The sequence below is a fragment of the Penicillium paradoxum genome, assembly GCF_028828445.1.
Source record: "Penicillium paradoxum strain IBT 22861 chromosome Unknown utg000002l_segment0_segment0, whole genome shotgun sequence".
NCBI lineage: Eukaryota > Fungi > Ascomycota > Eurotiomycetes > Eurotiales > Aspergillaceae > Penicillium > Penicillium paradoxum.
In genome coordinates, this window is record NW_026643180.1 from 1,411,060 (window position 1) to 1,430,288 (window position 19,229).

Here is a 19,229-nt window from a genome sequence, read left to right on the forward strand (position 1 = left end):
AAAAACTCCTTTACCGCAAGGAATAAAATGTCAATCCCTCAAACAACTTCCGAGCTGTTCGCACAATGCTGCCTTTTTCAACAAAGTATTCGCCGTCTTTGTCTTGTGACACATCGATTTCAGCATGAATCTGTCCCGCCCGATGTGCAATGCGCCACACGCACGGTGACTGTAGCTTTCTTTGACAAGATTCTCGACAGAGAGTAGGCGAAGGCAACAAGTCCGATGCCACCGTACCGGGTATACTCAAAGCAGCAGACAAACAAATTGCACCAGTGACCTGGAAAGAAGGATGTAAAACCCCAGTGCTGAATGCTGTCACTTCCACATCCACCGATGAATCCACGGTGCTCGGACAAGCAACCAACGCAATCTTCGGGGTCCCCCGACGCAGTCCAGCTTCCGATGTATCTCGCGCCAGTCCCATTCGAACCGCACCTGCACGGCGAATTGCTTCAATGAGCGCTTCTGACTGCCTATCTTTCGGTCCAGATAAGGTGTAAGGCTTCGGCATTGATGCAGAATCCACGAAGATGAATGGGTTTGTGCAGTCAATTAGGGTAGTTTTGACAACAAACTGAGTCCCAGTGCTAGGACATTCGAAGGAGAGATAGTCTTTTCTGGCTCCACTGGGAAACAGACTTCCGGTCATGGGGCCATTAGGCGCGAGGAATGTAATTCCGATATCTCGCGTGGCATCGTTCGGAAAGGGAACGGTGACCAAAAGGGCTTGGCCAGTGTTCGTGACGAAAACTTTGATCGCAACCTGCGCGATTCCCTTAACAAAATGTTCGATTTGACAGTGATAATAAATTGGTGCTGGGACTCATTGTGAGAAACTCACCTGGCTTTGTCCCTGTGGACATTCCACCAGTTTCTGATCCAGGGCAAAGCGTCCAACCCCAGCGGCTAAATTCCCACAGGTTCCAGACATGTCGACTTTGCCGGTCATGGATACTACCTGGGCAAAGGTATAATCAACGTCGAATCCAACTTTGGTTGACCGAGAAACCACGGCCACTTTCGAAGTCGTTGGTGTGCCTCCGCCGATACCATCAGTTTGGTTCCCCGTACCCATCAGAGCCAGCAGAACCGGATCCCAGTCACCCTGCGACTTTGGAAGTTCATCTTTGAGGATATAAAGTGCCTTTGAGGTCCCTGATCTCATCCAAGTCGCTAGGATAGATCTTTCTTGGCTTTCGTGTAGGACGTTGGCCTTCATGTTGAGCGAGCAACTGGCCAAAGCAGACACTGAGACAGAGACAATCTCAGCCGGTCCTCATGGCCATAATATAAACGGTACTCTGTGATCTGTCGAGGACAGAGCAGCTAGGGTAGATCTTGATCCTAGTTCGATCATGAAGATTAAACCGCTAGTAAGTTGGCCCACATTGTTTTGTCCAGCGTATGTGATATGGAGACCTGAGGAGCATTGTGAGAACATCAACTATTTACTCCGTATGAAGTACACACCGCTTGTTCAAATACCATCGATGAAGTTTTTGTCGCCAATACGTTTACGTCGATCAATAAGGGGGCTACTCAGTACAGACTTTTCTGTGAAGCGGCAAGATCTACTCCACCGTCCACTCCTCCCCTGATCAATAATATAGCTATATAGTGCGGACACTGCTCCTGTACCTAACATCGGATACATACACGGGGTACCTAATCGGGTCTCCCTCACCATGCGTCACTCCACAGAGCGATCCACCGAACACGGTACAGAATGATACATGTAGATCCCACTCTAGCTTAGGTAGGCACCTAGTGAAGTCCTAGTCTACGGGAGCTGAGCTCGCCCATCGATGTTGACTCCACCGACGTAATGACTCCCATAGCCCGAAGTTGTTCCGGACTCGTGTCCATGCGACAATCCCAATCTCACCAAATCCCTCTAGGCACGGTAAAGCAAGATGACAAGGTAAGCATAACAGAAAGTCGCGAGATTGTGTTTTCCATTACTATCACTGATATTTTCGAAACTCGCCTGGCAGAATCCCAAACACACAAAATGAGATCCGTCTCAGCAAAGTTGTAATTCATGACCCAGCCGTACGCGACAACACAGACGCAGTAAAAATAGACAAAAGGCAATGCGAGCCCCATGCGGGCTTTTTCAAGGGGTATACGGCGGAGCTGCTCGGGAGACTGTCGCTTGCTTTGGATTTCCTCGCCTACCTGGCGTGCCTGGTACTTGAAAAACCGATCTGCTGTTAAGCCTGCAGTCCACGGGTGGCCAGTCCACCAAAGGTAAAGGGGAGATAACACAATGCGATATGCAGCGGGCTCAGTTTATAGTCCGTCGCCAACAGGGTCGTCAAACTATTCACAATTGCAGACCACAAGAGGAGCCACGTGCCTATCCAAAAGAATCTTCAGGGACCGGATGATTCCAGGGCGTCGTCTGAAGGTGAGTCGTGTATCGGGCTCTGGTTTGTGCTTTGATGGCTAGATGAGTTGAAGAGCACACTTGTTCCAGGGCTGGGGAGCCAGGCTACCATTGCCTACTACAGCTCGGCAGGTCTTCCGGAGGAAGAGGATCATGACGAGGGCTATTACGCCCGATGAAATAGCAAGGAACCAAAATATACTTCTCCATCCTAGGTATTGGGTCAAGATACCTCCGAAAGTTGGTCCAATTGCAGGACCAATGGTTGTCCCCAGAGCAGAATAAAACATGTATTTCTTTCGTTCTGCCCGGGTGACAAGATCAGTTATAGAAGCGCCGGAGACTATCATGGCGCTGGCGCTAGCAACTCCTTGCACACAGCGCAGAACTAATAGCGCTGCAAAGTCGCTTTGAAGGGCCAGCCGGATACTGCTTCCCAAGAAGACGAGTAAACAGACTATAATAATGGGACGACGACCATTCAGATCGGAGAAACTGGCCGTCAACAGAGGAGACACGGCTTGGAAAATCTGATGGTATCAGTAACTATGAAAATATGCAGCCTTGGGCCTTAGTGCTTACCTTAGATGCAGTGATCGTCAGGTTGATCTTGGTCGTTGACACATGTATGTCTCTCGCCATCGAACCAAGAGCGGGAAGATACATCCTCGCCGCTACAGGGCTGAGAAAAGTCACCAGTGCACAAGTGCATATCGTGAGAACCTTCTCCTTCTCGGATAGAATACAATACAATGACTCGGTTTTCTCGGGAGTGGTTTCATGTACAGCATTTTCCTGCACTTTCAGAGATTCAACGTCGTTTGAAGGGCAAATATCCCCGTCGTCATGTTGACCGTCGAGCTTTTGCTTTTCGGATTCCACAGCTGACATGATTTTGTGCTGGCATCAATTCGCTTGTCCATTTCTGATGAGTGAGAAGTTCCTGTTTAGTTATATGAGCTAAGAGGACTTGTCCTTACATTGTGTTTGTTATTTTACTTACTATGCATCTGTAGCTAACTACTCCTTTCGACTTGAATCATTCTTAATTTACTCCGTACTCTCGGTGTACTCCGTGCGGATCTTGCTGGTTTGATCCACCCCGGATGCCTCGTCAACCCAATGTAAGGGGTCGAAGATCCTGTCTTGTTCCGTGTTCTATCATTCTTCCAATTATTGGTCTTTGTTTTTTTTTTTCTGCCCTACTATATCTAGATCACATCCGTCTACGGGGATATGTTTGTCTTATTATGATGATCAATTGATAATCAATGTCCCTATCATATCGAGCACAGTTTATAGAGTACGGGGTACATCTCGCCAAATTAGATATATCATCTTCAACTTTTCTCCGTACGCTATAGCAAAGATAACAGACAATATCCCTCCTAACGCTTCTGAGGTTCTGGAAATCCTAAATCATATTGCTCTGCATGGCGTAAGTTACTAGTAATGGCCAATGTTGCAACATCTAGGCATCGATGATTAGTATATACTTCAACAACATTGTATATCGTCTGCGAGATAGCGGCGGAACACAGAGTACTATGTGTGTGTATATATACGCTGTACCAAGCCACTCCTTCCTCTCAGCCTAAAGGAATACAACATCTCATCCCAAATTTCACCTTTACTTTCTCAAAGATGTGAAGTGCTATATCAGAGATATCATCAAACTTGGCCTTTCACTTTCTTTCGGTTTCTAGACTTTTTGCAACTAACTGTCCATGTGTATGGCCCAGGAATGCACATTGACACGATTTAATGTTCCATGCCAATAGGAATGTTACCCTACAAAAGCTGATCGGCCCCTTGGCTTGTTCTCCCTAACAAATGAATTTGATTAAATCTAACACCCCCTTAGTGCTGAATATCCACCACGTTTTATATGTCCTCCGGTAGCTTTGGGTTACAAGGACTTTATGCCGCTAGTCCCAATTATGGAAGAGAACAAGAAAATTTGTGAGCAGATAGATATTTCCCATACGCATGGCCAGCAGAACTAACAGACTTCAGTCGATGACCTGCTCTCCCGATATTCAGAGGTAGAAAAGAGCCAGGCATTTAAAAAACTCAATTTTAATCTGATTCTTCGGTTCGGCTGTCTATTGGAATTGACTTCAGCACTGAACTGATGGATGCAGGCTCGGTCTCCTCTATCTAATTTTGTATGTTGACTGCTGCAACTTACGAAATGCCTATCCGGCAGGTATGGGTCAAGAATGGGGTTTCACATCAGATCGGTTTGGGTGGAAGATCATGTTGGTTTACATTGCTTACATTGCCATTAATTGGCATATGCTGCTTAAGAAGATAATCCCGCTGCCAGTATGCAATCGACCATATAGGCTGTGCTATACAGAAGCTAACGAATAACAGCTGTGGGTTGCTGGGATCACGTTCGGCTGGGGCACTTGCATTATGATCGACGCTGTGGCTGGTCGTTCTGCGAGCTTGCAAGCCATCCGTTGTGTAATGATTATCTTCAGAGCGGGCTTTGCACCGGGTGTGGCCTTGTATCTATCCTTCTTTTATCCTCGGTCGGAGATGGGCTTTAGATATGCCCTTTTTATCTCATGCTCGGCCAATGCCAACGGCTTCGCATCCGCTTTGGCCAACCAGATTGCCCATGCAACTATATCAATTGTTAGTTTCAAGTTGGTGGTTCTTATTGGTAAGTAGAGTCTCTTTTTCTTCCGTGGTTCAAATCAAACCGCTTATTAAACTGGCCCTTCTTGTCTAGTAAGCATTCATGCCTTCGCGATCCCGCCTCTTGTCTCCGCTCTTTTTCCCACAGGGCCTGGTAAGTGCTGCTTCCTCACACTGGAGGAAAACGAGATCGTGCGCCTTCGAGCGCTTTCAGCGCGTGGGTATGAGAAGAAGGGAAAGCTGAACATGAACGATATTTCCGCTGCTTTGTGGGATTATAAAAATTACGTTCAAGGAGTTATCCTCCTTTGCTTGAATGTATGTGCTCACCCAATCGCATAAGAGGCCCCGCTGACACATTCATAGTTTACCTTCAGAGCGCTCCCTGCGTTCCTCCCGACGGTTATTGAGGACATGGGATACTCTACAACCCAGGCAAAGGGCCTCTCGATAACCCCGTACCTACTCGCATATTGTATCTGTCCACTGGCTTCCTTTGCATCTGATCGGGTTGGCAACCGCTCAAACTTCGTCAGTATATTGAGTATACTTGGGGGTGTTGGGTATCTGATCCAGGCACTTGTCAAAGCAGAGGGTGTACGATACTATGCGTGCTTCCTTATCTGTGGTGGTGTGTTTCCTTCTATGGTATTGATTTTCACATGGGTTACCGACAATGGGGGATCCGCTTCCAAACGTGGTGCTGGCCTGGTGATTCTTAGCATGCTAGGTCAACTTGGATCCATTGCCGGGGGCCGTTTCTTTCCCAAAGAGGAAGGACCATTATATGTCAAGGGTATGGGCATTAGTGCTGGCTTGCTGTTCTTCGCGGCAGTTCTTGCTCAGGTGCTTGGATCGTTATTGAGACGGGAGAACGTGCGCCGCAACGCTGTCCACGGCTTTGAAGACGGCAACAGGAAAGATAATATTGCGATTGATTCGAGAGATGATTATCCGAGCTTTCGTTTCATTTTATGATTTGGATACGGGCCCAACAAAGCAGGATTGATGATCGACGACAAGATAAAGTGCGCGGTGATGTTCGGTTCCGATGTATGAACCGAGGGTTGAACGAGAGTAAAGGACCTGAGATCCGTGGCTTGCCACTACAGTCTCAGTTTTGCGTCATCGCCTCATACCACAGATATGTATAATAGTTCACAGGCCGTGCTCGCTTTCCTTAATATATGGGAGAATACATTGAACTCAGACTATGAGCGCATCAGACATAACTATAGAGCCGCGCTGCACCGAGCTCTTCAGCACGATTGAAGATAAATTCAAAGCTTCCGAAATCGACAGCGACAAATGGTATATCTTGGTTCTAAGTGCGATTTCAGCTACACCAGAATCGCACCTTTGCAGCCAACTATACCTATATCTGATAAATCAACCTGGATATTCAAGTAATGATGCGCGCCGCAAGTTGGTTCGACGCATGCGCGAAGTCCTGTTCAAGGATCTTGCTCTTCTAGGATTCCCCAGACCTACGGAGGCCCTCCTCAATATCACCAAAGTCATATCCGAGGAAGATACGGAATGCTCATTCACACGAGAAGGCTGGCAGTGCGACAGTGCAAACCATGCGCGCGGCATGGAATGGCTGGAATCAATATATGCGCAAAACACAGAGGGGCTATTTGACTTATTCAAAACCCATCCAGACTTCGCTTTTTGGCTTGCAGATATCACCTATGGGTTACACTTGTCTGACCGCCAGGTTTTGGATGACGTGGATACAGAAATGGTGGTTTTGCCGGCTGTGATGGCTCAAGACCTGCCGCGGATGACTTACTGGCATGTTCGAGGAACAAGGCGATTGGGGATCTCCAAGGAAGATGTGAAAATGGTCATGGATTGTGTGCATCTGATTGTTCAAGCTTGCGGTGTGACTTTGAGGCAGATGCCTACGGTGGATGCCGTGGAGGAAGACCTTGTAGAGACTTGAGCGGACAAAACCCGAGAAATTAATCCATCCAGAACGAATCTTTGGTGTGAATCCCATTCTCACATTTCAATCAAAGCTTCCACATACAAAGAGCAAAGAACGAAGATGATTCAGGATTGTGTCCAAGAATAGATTCCATGTTTGTTTGGGAAGCCGCTTACCTAACCACTTCGAGGACGTACCTAAGGTTCGCTCTTTCGTACCGTATTGGGGGACTTGTTATGCTTGCCCCGCGTTTTCTCCCATAGTTGTGTATCCTAAAGTCAGTGGGTGAAGAATTACGAGTCTGACTTTGCTTTCCCCGTGGTTGTTGCATTCCACTGGGTGCGCTCTTCGACCCCTTTGGCGGCACGCGTGCCTCCCGAGATTCCCTCGCATGAGTCCACCATGTCGACCTCGCCGCGCAGCCAGAGCTCCTCCCCCGACATCCTGGGACCTCCAGGCGACGCTCAATATTTGATCTCATCGCCAATGAAGCCTTTTACCGGGCGCCAAAGCTGGATGTCTCCTATGGTGAATCGATCCCAAACTCCGGCCAAGCGAGCGCGACCGCGACCGCGCGTTAGCCTCAGTCCCGCAAAAAGCGCGCATTCGATTCAGTTCAACGATGTCATACTTCCCGGGTCGCCAACGATGAAATTCAATGGTGGTCGCCAGAGGTCACTCTCACCGGAGAAGTTTCAACAGGAGGGAAATGTTAGCCCGTGGCGCATTCGACTGACGCTTGAGGCGACACAAGATGACGAGGACGAAAACCGAGCGAGCCCGTCGCGCAAACGATTAAAACCCTCGACTACGACAACGATGATACCATTGAAAGATGAGCGGAGTCCATTGAAGGAAAAGACGCCCTTGAGGCGTCGAGGGCGTCCGCTGAAGTCCGACACAACTACGTCCCCGTTTCCTGGGGAACCTGGGCATACCCCTCGTCCTGGACATACTCCTGGACCGGGAAACACGCCTGGGCCAGGGCATACTCCTGGACCGCTTGTTGGGGACTCCCAGACGCGCAAGAGAGGCCGACCACGCGGCACGCCTAAACCTAAACAACAGGATTTCCAATTGCTAGAGGACCAACCAACGCCGACCGTCGAATATGACCAACCGTTTAGTCCGATGGACATCATTCCTGCCACCGATACCCGCCCAGCACGGGAATTCAGTCCGATGGATACCATGGCAAGTGAAACTGGACTGGGTCAACATGAATATAGTCCGATGGATACTATGAGAAGTGAGGCTGGTTTGAGCTACCGAGAGTTTAGTCCACGGGATCCCACTATCAGAGAACCGAGCCCTGGCCGGGAACTATTTAGTCCGACTGATTCTTTCGCTGGGAGCAATGCACACGCCAGTCCGCTTAACCTCGTGGGCGATGCGGACTCCGAAGATGGCTCTTGGGGAAACTCTGACTTGTCCATCGCGGACCTTCATGACCCAACACAGCCCATCACAGAACGCCTCGATAATCCTCGCCGTGAATACGGTCGAACGAGCTTGGAGACGCCGGTAATCGGAGCTACTGAGCATCATTTCCTGGACGATGAAAACATACATTCTACTCCTTCCAAAATGCCATCACCTACTCGCGAAAGAGCAATCCTGTCATCAAGAGCTTCTCACGACACGGCCAGCCCACAATCACGCACGTATCCGACTCCGACCCCCACGTCTTCGCTGGCTGACGAAGAAAACCAAGCCCGACAAGCTGGCACGGTCCAACACCAAAGGACAGAACCTCGGCAGGCTGAGACTGGTCCTGTTGAAGATAATGAAGATGCCGGAGACGACTTTGAGGAGTTTGACACCATAATGGAAAGCGAAGGGTTCACCATGATCTCCCTCGATACACTTCCATCAGCCAAGCAGCATGGATTTGGCTCCAGCGCTATAACCAATAGCGGTCCAAAACCGAAGGAGGTTGGAGAACGTCTGCGACGTAAACTTCCCGGAACGATCGAGGACCTCCGAAACGATTCCCGTGCCCGAAAGTCCTCCAGCCCAGTTATTACAGATCTAACGGCTGGGCCATCCGAAAAAACTAGCAAGCATATACCAGAAATTCACACTGTGCATTCAACCGAGCGGCAATCTGTGAACTACATGAACGAATTTGCCTACCCCGAACTACCTTCCGCACCCTCTCCCGCCAAAGCGACAATCGCTCCGAAGAAACGGACCTTCACCAGCCTGGCTAAGCTTGTTCGAGTTGGCCTAGCCTTGCAAGGCCCTTTTAATCCGCAAGAAGACGAATGGTCGGGCAAAAGTAATGTTTCCCACAAAAGGCGCCGCTTGGAGCGTATGTTTAGCACATTCAACGCTGAAACACAGCGAGAACTACGAGCTGCTATGGGGCTAGGGCAAGAGCTGGCCATGCGGCGGATGATTGCTGAAGAAGAACAGGCTGCAGCTATGGCAGCAGACCGTGAAGCATCTCGTCTTGAGAAGGAACGTTTCGAGGAGGAACAAGAAGACCAGGAAGATGCTCATTATAACGAATTCAATGAAGAGGAAGTGGAAGACCAGGAGCAGGATCAACCGTTCCAACACAAAACGAAAGCACAGGAGGATTATATCCAATTGTCTCATTCTAGTCCCAACAACTCCCTACAACAAAGCCCGATGTCCCACCAAAAGGCACGGGAAGCGCGGTGGCAGCTTGATCGCGAAGCCATCAGCCGCCAGGCTCAAATGGCTTCCAATTCCCAGTCAGTTGTTTACATTGATAGTGATGAGAATGAGTCGGATAATTACGGAAAATCTGGATTTGGATATGCACATCAACCTCAACGTCACCGTCACATTGGATTTGGGTTTGACGAGAAGCCTGACGATCCCGAGCCCGAGCCTGTGCCAAAGCCGGCGCGACATGTGGCGCGACATGTTGAACCCGAGCCTGAACCCGAACCCTCGGAGGATGAGGATGACGGTTATGACGACATCTGGCAGCTTGAAGCTAATGATCACAGCCATGTCTCACATCATCTCGGGCATGACGATATTCAGTCGCAGCCAGAGCCAGTTGCAGCTCCTTTGGGCAATCTTCCCGCACCTTCCGCAGGTAAAAGCTCTCTAAACTCATCTCCTTACGTCGCTTCAGAACATGATTATGTAGCACGCTTTGGGCCTTCCAAGGTCCGCGAGCTGCGCGAACAAAAGGTTGATTTGTCTGCTTTGCTTGCAGAAGAGGACACGCCAAATCGTGCACGTTACTACAATGGAACAAGCACACCTCGAAGTGTGCTGGATCGGCCCTCGGGGATTCAGCATTCACCAATCAATGGCTCTGCTCTGAGAGGCCCGGTATCACGGACTCCAGCGCGTATTCGTCTGCAACCTCTTTCCCAATCCAGCCCCGAGGTCCCAACCCCACCAGTGGCCGGTCCAGAATTCGCGTCTTTGGGTGGGATGGCATCTAGGGTTATGCAAAGAAGCCCATCTATGGAAAGACCAGCGGAAGCAGGACATAAAAAAAGTCATACTTCTAGTGGTGCTTTTGATGAACCCGAGTCTGCCAACCTGGACTCTACATCTACCCCACAGCTTCGCCAGCTCAATAGGGAAGAGCCAGGGTCATCCTGGTTCAGTAAAATAACCAGCTTCACCCCACAATGGCTGAAAGCCCCCGCCCGTGAGCGAAGCTCAAGTGTCAGTACTATTCCAGAGGAGCCGTCTGACTTCGAGGATGAAGAGGAATTGGTCGGCATTAAATCTGCGGAGGAGCTTCATGGGCACCTTGAAGATGAACCGCTTTCAAAGCAAGGGAGTCAATCACCAACGAGCCATTGGAGACAACCGTTTCAATCTCCCCGGATGCAAGACCCGCTTCCTTCAACGGAGATAGAGGAGCCAATCTACGAAAGAAGCGTTTCTCGGGACTCCTTGGAAAAGCAAATGGAACCGGTTTCTGAGCGGAGTGTCTCTCGTGGCCCCTCGGAGAATGAGGTTGCAGAGCGCGTGAACCGCCAGGATGAGACGTCTCCGGGGCCAAGACCACTTGCTGTCTTCGGGTACTTTTCCGACGAGCATTACATCGCGCTTCGTCGCATCTACCGAATTGCCAAGCGATATCCTGAGCAATTCGAATACTACGATGCTCCAGGGCGGGCTGCCATCATTGGTGATTGGATCTGGACCTCTGACGGTCATCACGGGGTACCCATCACAGAGATGCAATTTGCCATAATCGATCGCTTTGCCCAGGAGCTTGCTCGGGCTGATATCCAATATGGTGGCAGTGGGCAAATCGATTGGACAGAGGCTGATTTACATCAGAGGCTCATTAGCATCATCATTGGCGAACAAATCCGAGAGGAAAGGAAGGCCAAGGCGAATCGGGGTACTTCTGTGGATACATGGCGATGAAACTATAACATACCGCATATTTTTTAAGCCTATTCTTTCTGTACGATGTTTGGATATCCTATAAGCACGTGGCGCCATGAGTTTTGTTGTTTTTGATTTTATTATGATTCCCTCACGGTTATTTGTTAGGCCTGTGTGCAGTATTGGGCTGTATTTTTTTTTCGTGGAGTTCCTTCTGTGATTCCACGTAGTTTAGTCTAGCCTCAGCAGTTGGACATGGATGCTGTATATCTGAACAATATAACTTCCCAGTTCTCCACGGTCAAAGGTACCAACTTCCCCGGAAAGGGATCCTTGTCTGGAGCTGCGAACTCCCTGTGTATATTGCATATCAACCAGATGTATCTGGCCAACCACGGAAATCTCCTGCCCCCCGATCCCTTATATTCCCGAGTATCTGATAAGAGTCGCGGGATGCATCAAAGCGCGAGAGCCGAGACCCAAGTACGCAGTGCAGCTCATACTACACAGTCAACTTCTAGGAACTGAAACTCGTGTTTCTCTCCCAAATGAAACACTGTACAACGATCTCTCGTCAAACCGTCAAACCGTCAAACCATCACTCACACAACAATTACGTATATATTGAAGTCCTGACCAAACCTGCAGTTCTCCACCATCTAGACCAACCACACTCACCAACCCTTCCTGCATGATAACATACTCTCGCGTGGCCAGCCAAGGAGAAGCCGGGGAGCCTCGCATCCCCCACTTCCGTGCAAGGAGCCCCTGCACGCGCTTTTCGTCCTTGGGCGTCGGCCCGGCTGGGTGTACACACAACCTGTGAGCCGGGCATTTATAAGGACAAGCGAGACGTACAGGAATATTGCAATTCCAGCAAAGGATATATACTGCAATCACCTCTCCCCCCTCTCCATAATTTCCATACATATACAGACTACGTGTCGATGATCCCAACCATGTCCGTGTTTACAGTCGTCCACCGCGCCCTCCTCTGGAAGCGCCGAACAAGCCTAAAAGGCAAAGGCCCAGACCTGGACATCTCCCTCGACGAAAAGAGCCCCTTTTCAGACTCCATTCCCCACGACCATGAGTCTGTGCATCGTGACGTCCGCGGTGTGCAGATAGCGGTGAGGGCCGATGCACCATCGCCCCCGGCATCGGACAATATCCCAGATCTTGTCTCGGATTCGAGTTCCGGGCGGAGATCGTGCTCTGTCAAAGCGCGGTTGAAGCGGGACCGGCTCGTTCGCGGTGTTAGTTGGGCGAGTATTGTCCGAAGTCAGTGTCGGTGGACTGTCGAGCAGGAAAGGGAGCTTGTGCGTGCGCAGAGACAGCTGGGGAAATGCCAGAAAGCGTGGAGCTCGGAGCAGGAGGTCTGGCTATCATATGTATGTGACATGTGTTTTCTTTTCTTTTTTCTTTCTTTTTTTTTATCCTGCACTTTGTTACTATTGTATTGTTCTATGCAGGCGGTTTCAGTATCGCATTTTCTTTTGCCCGCTTTCGAATCAAATACAGAACTGATATGATATCTGCTTCTAGGTCCAGGCTCTCAGTGAGGAAAAAGAAGCCCATATTGGTTTCATGTCTATGCGGCACAGACAGCAGGATGATGAACAGCATCAGTTCCGTAAGGCGTGGAAGCGGCGGCGATCTTCGTCGGGCGATGACGAGGTGCAGCAGTCTGCGATCGAGACTGCCAATCGATTAGGCAAACTGCGTCGTCTGCCGCGGTATGGATATCCAGGGCAGCGGTTGGGCGCGACGGGATCGACAGTGGTCGCTGTCGAGGGGTGATCCCAGTGACGATGGCTTTTTGATGAGAAGATAGTAGAGGTTAATTTGTATTTTGCTCTTTTACAAAATGGTTACAGCTTAGACTCTTTTAATGAATACGAGTCGATTCCTATAAGATGCAGGATCCGCGTAAACTAATACCTATCTTCTGAACAATATAGTACTTAACAATATAGTACTTAACAATATAGTACTTAACAAGATAGTACTCAACTTATTTAAACTGATATCATATAGTCCGTACCAATCTAAAGCCCAATCCACCCCAACACTCCACTTCCAATACTCCCAACACTCCGTACTCATCGTTTCTTCCCATCAGGCCACTTCCGAAACAAATCCGCCAAATAATCAATCGGCGCCGCCAACAACCCCACAGCCGTTTCAAAAAACGGCTCAGTCGGCGCCAGCGGATGCGACCTCGACGGAACAAAGATCTTCATCCGATCCAAATGCCTGGTCAACTCCGCACTCTCCTCCTTCGACAACATCTCCTCCAACCTAGGTAAATCAACCTCCTCCTCATGTCTCGCATGTCTCCCCAAATCAAGCATGAGCCCTTTCAGCGTCGGCACGAACCGCGGATCCGTGGACGAAAGCTCCTGGAACGTCTTCAGCTGCTGCTTCACCCCCTGATGCTCGAGCCGGTTCCGGTCCACGATCCTCTGTCCGTCGGAGAGTGCGGAGGCCAGCGCCGGGTACACGACTAGCTCCTCGCCGATGAGGTGGCGGGCTAGTTCCCAGGTGAATTGGTTCTGGTAGCGGGTTTGTTCGTCTGCGTTTGTGGAGGTGAGGATTTTGTGGCTGTGGGCTTCGATTTCGAGGTGGTCGTGTTTTATTGCGGGGAGGATGCGGCTGTGGGCGGTTGGGGTTGCGGCGGTTGAGGTGTACGTGCGCAGTGCTGGGTGGATGTTGCCGCCTAGGAAGTGCTTGGGGGATTGGGTCTTTGGGCGTGTGGTTGTTTCCATTTGGGGTGGTTTGGGGAGGGTGAGGTGGGTGGGAGCGTGGATGGTGCGGGTGAGGGCGCGCCGTAGCATGAGCCTGGAGGGGAGGATGCGATCACTTGGGAGTATTTGTTTTATTGTCTTGGTGAATATTATATTCTGATTCTGAGGTAGAATCGTCGGTGGTTAGTTCCGTTGGTGTCATGATGATGATATATGCTAGCCCTAATTTGATATCAACATTCGACTACATAATGTAGCGGAGTAGAGGGCTTGCTCTACCACTTCTTGGAGGTCTATATCGTGCTATCATAATAGCACTAACGTCAGAAATGAGATCATTCATTCTTGTAGATTTAACCCCGCTATTTGCATCGTTATCGAGTCTAATTAAGTAGATGAAGCTTCATTCAATGTTTTCATGTATCTGCAGGAAATGGCCATAGGTTCCGGACTTCCATTGCGGTTTTGTTAAGATCCGTCCCGGAAACATAGTAGTCGAACAACATCTTATTCCGAGTCTTCATCTCGGTGAAATCTCGCTCTGGAGGAATCCAACCATCATCATCGGTATCAAGCATTCGCTTAACGAGGCTGCGTATCTCGTGCCATTCATCATATGCCTGAAACTCCTTCGTGTGTGCGGCGATCTGCTCGTCATTGAAGTGAAGCGGTATATCAGCTTCGAATCCGAGGTCTCGCTGACTGCGAAAAAGTTCAATCAACGTTTCCCGGAGCGGAAGGACTCCCTCATCCCAAGTATCACCACAGCGGCGGAATAGTTCCTTTAGAGCCAAAGGAACTTGCATCGCCCTCCATGCTTTTCTGTCATTCAAGAGGGTTGCTACCTCATATGCTTTTGTCCAAGTAGCCTTTTTCTGGGTGTATAAAGCAATTTCCTTGTCCTCGGCGTCCATATTTTCATAGCCAGGTGGAAGCTGAGGTAATACCTGGCCTTCTTGGTAGTCTTCTGGTGGCGTTAAAAAGACGGGCCATCTAACCTGCAGAAACAGGGGACTGATAGAAGTATGTTGCCAGTCAATGAAACCAGTGATCTGAGATGGGTCATCTTCATCGACAAAGATATTTCCCATGTGAAGATCGGTATGCCACAATGTAGGCTGAGAATGAGGTAACAGCTTGGGATTGTTTGCCACTGCTGACATGATTTCCTTTGCTGTACCTAGGGTTATCAAATGCTCCTCCGAGGAAGCATTTAGAGAAGTCGGTAGTTTTGGATTGAGATGGTGTTGAGATTTGAGAAGTGAGCGGTTGATAAGAGATTCGCCCAAGTCACCGATTGTTCTCCCTAAACAAGTATTAGCCGTAAATTAGTCGAGGAGAAGGTGCACTATTTACAAGGACCACAGTGAATATTATCACCCTGCTGTACGGGCCAGGCAGAATCACACGAAGGACCAACGCAAAATAGACCCTCAGGATCCACAGATGGATCCAACGAGATCACCTCATGGTCGCTCAGAGAGCTTTTGTGATATAGATTACCAGACGCTGGAAATGAGATCTCAGCAAGCTCACTCTCCCATTGCGTGAGACGTTTAATGATTGCCATGCGGTTGCTTTCTCCCATCACATTCCATTTCTTGAACATCTGGACTCCAGGAACTCGCTCCATCACAATATACTCCGCACCTACTGGGTTAGTTGGATCGGCACTCCATGCTAAGACCTTTGGCACGGGAATTGTGGTCCATGTCCTGACTGTATCAAGGATATCCATGAGTTTACGCTCTGGTACTTATGCGGGAGATCAATCTTACCGTAGTCCAAGACGGCAACTTCAGATGACGTGCAGTACATAGGCCTTCCTGCATTCGGACACGGGATTTTAACGACGTATTCAGATTTATCCAGGGTTGTCACAAGAAGGGCTTTGCTGAATCCACCCTCCATCTTCTCTATTTTCGAGATCTGCGATGTCCCAGTCCCGGGGATGTTGGTTACCACATCGCACAACCGGTCGACGTCAAAACGAACATAGCGCTTTGCTAGCTGGTTTTCTTCCTCGGAAAGAAATCTCCCATTTGTGTATTCGAATAGCTCCTCTTTTGAAATGGGGGTTCCTTTAATTTGGTCAGTGTTTCTATATTAAGAATCTTGTATATCGGTAATACCTCGAGATATAATGGATAACTGTCTTTTGAATATATCGAGGGACAGGCTCATATGAGGACGTCGCAGCCGCAAAAGTGTCAGAGCTCGCATGACGAAAATCTGTAGTTATGAGACTTATCTTGAAGCAAGAATTCCAAGGCTCAGGACACAAGACAGGGTCTTAGGAGACGGTGCCGGATTTAGATATCTCCGTTTCTTCGCAGGGTAAATAGCGTAGTTCCTGTCAGTAAAATATGGGGGATCTTACCTATTCCCAGACGAGCTTTGACATATTCGATCTGGTCCACGAAGGTGGATTTTGTTAGCGAAAGTGTAACAGTTCGTCACCGTCCAGTCAGCTCCTCCTGCTCGACACTTTACGGAGAGTTACTTAGGGAACCCTCCGATTTGATCTCACTCAGCGCCCTCGTGGGTTGGGCTGTTATTTTGGTTATGATGGTGATCATTTTGGCAGTCGACCCTGGATGTTGAGGTATAATTCCAAACAGAGGCGATTTATACATGTTTCATGTTTTTAATGAGTTGAGAGAGCAATCCACCTGCCCAGGTGGCCATCCAGCAAGCTCATTCTCGATTCAGCATGTGGGTAAATCAGCTCTCACAAACTGAGACCCTTCTGTCAAGTAGAATTAGCCTCGGAGGTTGCTTCATACAGCATACACACTATGCTGAGATATCCCCCAGGTCTCCCCGGTTTAATTTATAAGTTGTATCACAGGAGACTGAGAAAGGTATCCATGTAAATTGGCCTCAAAATAAAGACATAAACCTGACTGAACAGAGTACTATGTGTATGTAGCCCAACGCCAGCCAAGCCGGTGAGGCGAACATGAGTCCGGAAAAGAAAACAATAGACATAGAAAAGAAGAGGAAAAGAAAAATCCAAACGCCTCCGAGGTTCAACCTCCACATAGCTAATATGATCAAGTAATAAGGGTACTCCGTAACCGTGACCTACGGTCAACACCGTCCCATCCCATCTAAACGTACATTCGAAAGTTCATGTGCATCGCCCTTAGTGGTTACGCGTTCGCTTGCGACTGCGTTCGCGCTCCATGGCTGCCGGTTGGAACATTTCGGAGCCGGGGTTGTGAGCGGTGGGGGTCCAGTCGACACCAATGCTGGCCGGGAAGTCGGGGTGCAGCTGGCTGTAGATAGCGGGATCGAGAGGGTTGCCATCGACTGACTCTGTGGAGGCGGGGAGAGGCGCAGACACGAGTTCGATTAGAGATGTATCGATCCAGCAGGATGGTTTGCTGGTGAGACGGTTGATGCGAGCGCAGTCGTCGTCGACTTCGTCGTTCATGAGGGAGGTCAAGGGAGGCGCACTGCCGTTGGGTCGCGCGTGATGGTTTGAGAGGACATGGTAGGGGAGGATCGGGCGGGTAGCGGATTTGTCGGCGAGGTCTGCCAGGGCGCTGAGAGCACTGTGAGCGGCAGTGGTGCGAGTGGATCGGGTAGCGTGGAAGTTGTGGCTGGCGGTGCGCATCATGTCAGCCGCACTCGGGGTGCCATTGTCTTCGCGGCTGGTGCCCTCCGGAGTATCCTCGGCGTCGGTATTGTTCCCGTTGGTCACTGCGCCAGATCCATGGTCCGGGCGTCTGGAGGTAGAGAAGAAGTGGACAGTCGCCAGGTGCGCCTGGTTTGCGTGCGCATTGAGTTCTTTGTCGGTGAAGAGGGTATGGATCGTGTAATTAGGAGCCGTCTGTTCCTTTGTGATGTCCGCCTTGTTGCGCTTGGCAGGGGTAGCATCTCCCGCGTCCCGCGCGGGCGACCCAGTGTCCTCGTCGGCAGCCTTTCGCTTGCGCTTATTGAACTCCGAGAGAACGCCGTTGCCGAGCTCTTCGAGGTCAACCCGGTGACGGGTGTGTCGGGTCTTGCGGTTGCTGTGAATGCCTCCGGGGCTGGAGGGGTTTGTAATGCTGAACTGGTTGGGATGAAGAAGCAGGGCATTGGTATCGGCGATGTCAAGCTGCTCCTTTTCACGCATCAGACGAGCGCGTTTGCCGGAGATATTCTGCATCAATCGCTCTCGGAGGGTGGAGGAAAGCTGATTAAATTCTTCCTTGGCGAAATAAATACGGAAGTCACGGTCTCGCAGTTGTCGTTCCATGACATTGTTATAGCGGTTCTGTTTAAAGAAAAAACCAGGTTAGTAAACGCTCCATGCAGACGAGAAAAGCTCTTAACTCACCATAGTCGTGACCAATTCAGAATCTCTCATCTCCTTGATCGAGTTGATCTGCTGCACAAACTTGGAATACCAGTGACCAGCAAGGCCAGCCATCTCCTTCGCAAACTTGCTACCGCCACCCACAGTTTCCTCGATCAACGCAGCGATACTCTCCGCGCTATCCGGTAGCGGTCCCATTGTGTAGAGGTCAGCATTGTTGACGAGTGTCATATCACACTGGAGTGCATGCAACTGCTGGCGGAATTGGATGTCCCGGTTATTGCTGAACTGCCCTGTCAGTTCCTGGAGCCGCTCCTGGAGTGCAGTTCGGCGCTTGTCACGTTTTGAGGGCATGCCGCCGGGCCCGCCGCCGGGGCTGATAGGCGGAGGGTTCGCATACGACATTGTGTGTAGTGAGATTTGGCGAGAAATACTTTGGAGAGGATTAGTGACCGAAGAGAGATGGGAGGGGGTGGGTCACGGTCGATTACGGCAGAATGTTTGGCCGCCCCGGGCTGAAGAAGTGTGTGTAGTCAACGTCAATGGAAGGCTGATTGACTTGAATAGTGTAAATAGTATCAATAGAATACAATCAAACGGTATACTGTTCCTTTTCTCTGACATTATTGGTGTGCCTTGGATTCAACCTACAGCTGCCTAAGGCTATATGTGTATATATGCTTCGGCCCGGGTGTGTGCCGGATCACTTATATGTAGGGACAATCTTAAAGATTTCATGCCAAGTAAATCTTTCCTGTTCAGAGATTCCATCAGAAAGCCCAAGAACAATGCTATTTCATCGAAGCATGATGGCAACCACACCAGCTCTATAACTACCAGTGATATTCAGTTCCGACTGTT

At 49.6% G+C, this 19,229-nt stretch overlaps 9 protein-coding genes across 9 annotated transcripts; 4 read left to right on the top strand and 5 right to left on the bottom strand.

Annotated features, from left to right (window-relative positions):
- Positions 1–10: 10 nt before the first annotated feature.
- Positions 11–1,222, bottom strand: N7457_000535 (uncharacterized protein; the record flags this gene model as incomplete). The annotated part of the gene is made up of 2 exons (XM_057171603.1): positions 11–766; positions 845–1,222. The coding sequence occupies 2 exons, from the start codon at positions 1,220–1,222 to the stop codon at positions 11–13; spliced, it is 1,134 nt and encodes a 377-aa protein (XP_057035506.1).
- Positions 1,223–2,451: 1,229 nt separating this feature from the next.
- N7457_000536 (MFS general substrate transporter) lies at positions 2,452–3,283 on the bottom strand (the record flags this gene model as incomplete). The annotated part of the gene is made up of 2 exons (XM_057171604.1): positions 2,452–2,922; positions 2,975–3,283. 2 exons carry the CDS (start codon positions 3,281–3,283, stop codon positions 2,452–2,454), a joined length of 780 nt encoding a protein of 259 aa, XP_057035507.1.
- A 1,049-nt stretch (positions 3,284–4,332) lies between these two features.
- Positions 4,333–6,019, top strand: N7457_000537 (uncharacterized protein; the record flags this gene model as incomplete). Its single annotated transcript, XM_057171605.1, has 6 exons — positions 4,333–4,354; positions 4,409–4,487; positions 4,537–4,720; positions 4,772–5,066; positions 5,136–5,359; positions 5,408–6,019. The coding sequence occupies 6 exons, from the start codon at positions 4,333–4,335 to the stop codon at positions 6,017–6,019; spliced, it is 1,416 nt and encodes a 471-aa protein (XP_057035508.1).
- Positions 6,020–6,254: 235 nt separating this feature from the next.
- On the top strand, positions 6,255–6,989 carry N7457_000538 (uncharacterized protein; the record flags this gene model as incomplete). The annotated part of the gene is made up of 1 exon (XM_057171606.1): positions 6,255–6,989. One exon carries the CDS (start codon positions 6,255–6,257, stop codon positions 6,987–6,989), a length of 735 nt encoding a protein of 244 aa, XP_057035509.1.
- Positions 6,990–7,376: 387 nt separating this feature from the next.
- On the top strand, positions 7,377–11,354 carry N7457_000539 (putative AT DNA binding protein; the record flags this gene model as incomplete). Its single annotated transcript, XM_057171607.1, has 1 exon — positions 7,377–11,354. One exon carries the CDS (start codon positions 7,377–7,379, stop codon positions 11,352–11,354), a length of 3,978 nt encoding a protein of 1,325 aa, XP_057035510.1.
- Positions 11,355–12,262: 908 nt separating this feature from the next.
- Positions 12,263–13,115, top strand: N7457_000540 (uncharacterized protein; the record flags this gene model as incomplete). The annotated part of the gene is made up of 2 exons (XM_057171608.1): positions 12,263–12,706; positions 12,861–13,115. 2 exons carry the CDS (start codon positions 12,263–12,265, stop codon positions 13,113–13,115), a joined length of 699 nt encoding a protein of 232 aa, XP_057035511.1.
- Positions 13,116–13,417: 302 nt separating this feature from the next.
- On the bottom strand, positions 13,418–14,152 carry N7457_000541 (HHE domain protein; the record flags this gene model as incomplete). Its single annotated transcript, XM_057171609.1, has 1 exon — positions 13,418–14,152. The coding sequence occupies one exon, from the start codon at positions 14,150–14,152 to the stop codon at positions 13,418–13,420; it is 735 nt and encodes a 244-aa protein (XP_057035512.1).
- Positions 14,153–14,478: 326 nt separating this feature from the next.
- On the bottom strand, positions 14,479–16,285 carry N7457_000542 (phosphotransferase family protein; the record flags this gene model as incomplete). The annotated part of the gene is made up of 4 exons (XM_057171610.1): positions 14,479–15,368; positions 15,419–15,781; positions 15,841–16,143; positions 16,195–16,285. 4 exons carry the CDS (start codon positions 16,283–16,285, stop codon positions 14,479–14,481), a joined length of 1,647 nt encoding a protein of 548 aa, XP_057035513.1.
- Positions 16,286–17,210: 925 nt separating this feature from the next.
- On the bottom strand, positions 17,211–18,773 carry N7457_000543 (Sds3 domain-containing protein; the record flags this gene model as incomplete). Its single annotated transcript, XM_057171611.1, has 2 exons — positions 17,211–18,326; positions 18,390–18,773. The coding sequence occupies 2 exons, from the start codon at positions 18,771–18,773 to the stop codon at positions 17,211–17,213; spliced, it is 1,500 nt and encodes a 499-aa protein (XP_057035514.1).
- Between the last annotated feature and the right edge of the window lie 456 nt (positions 18,774–19,229).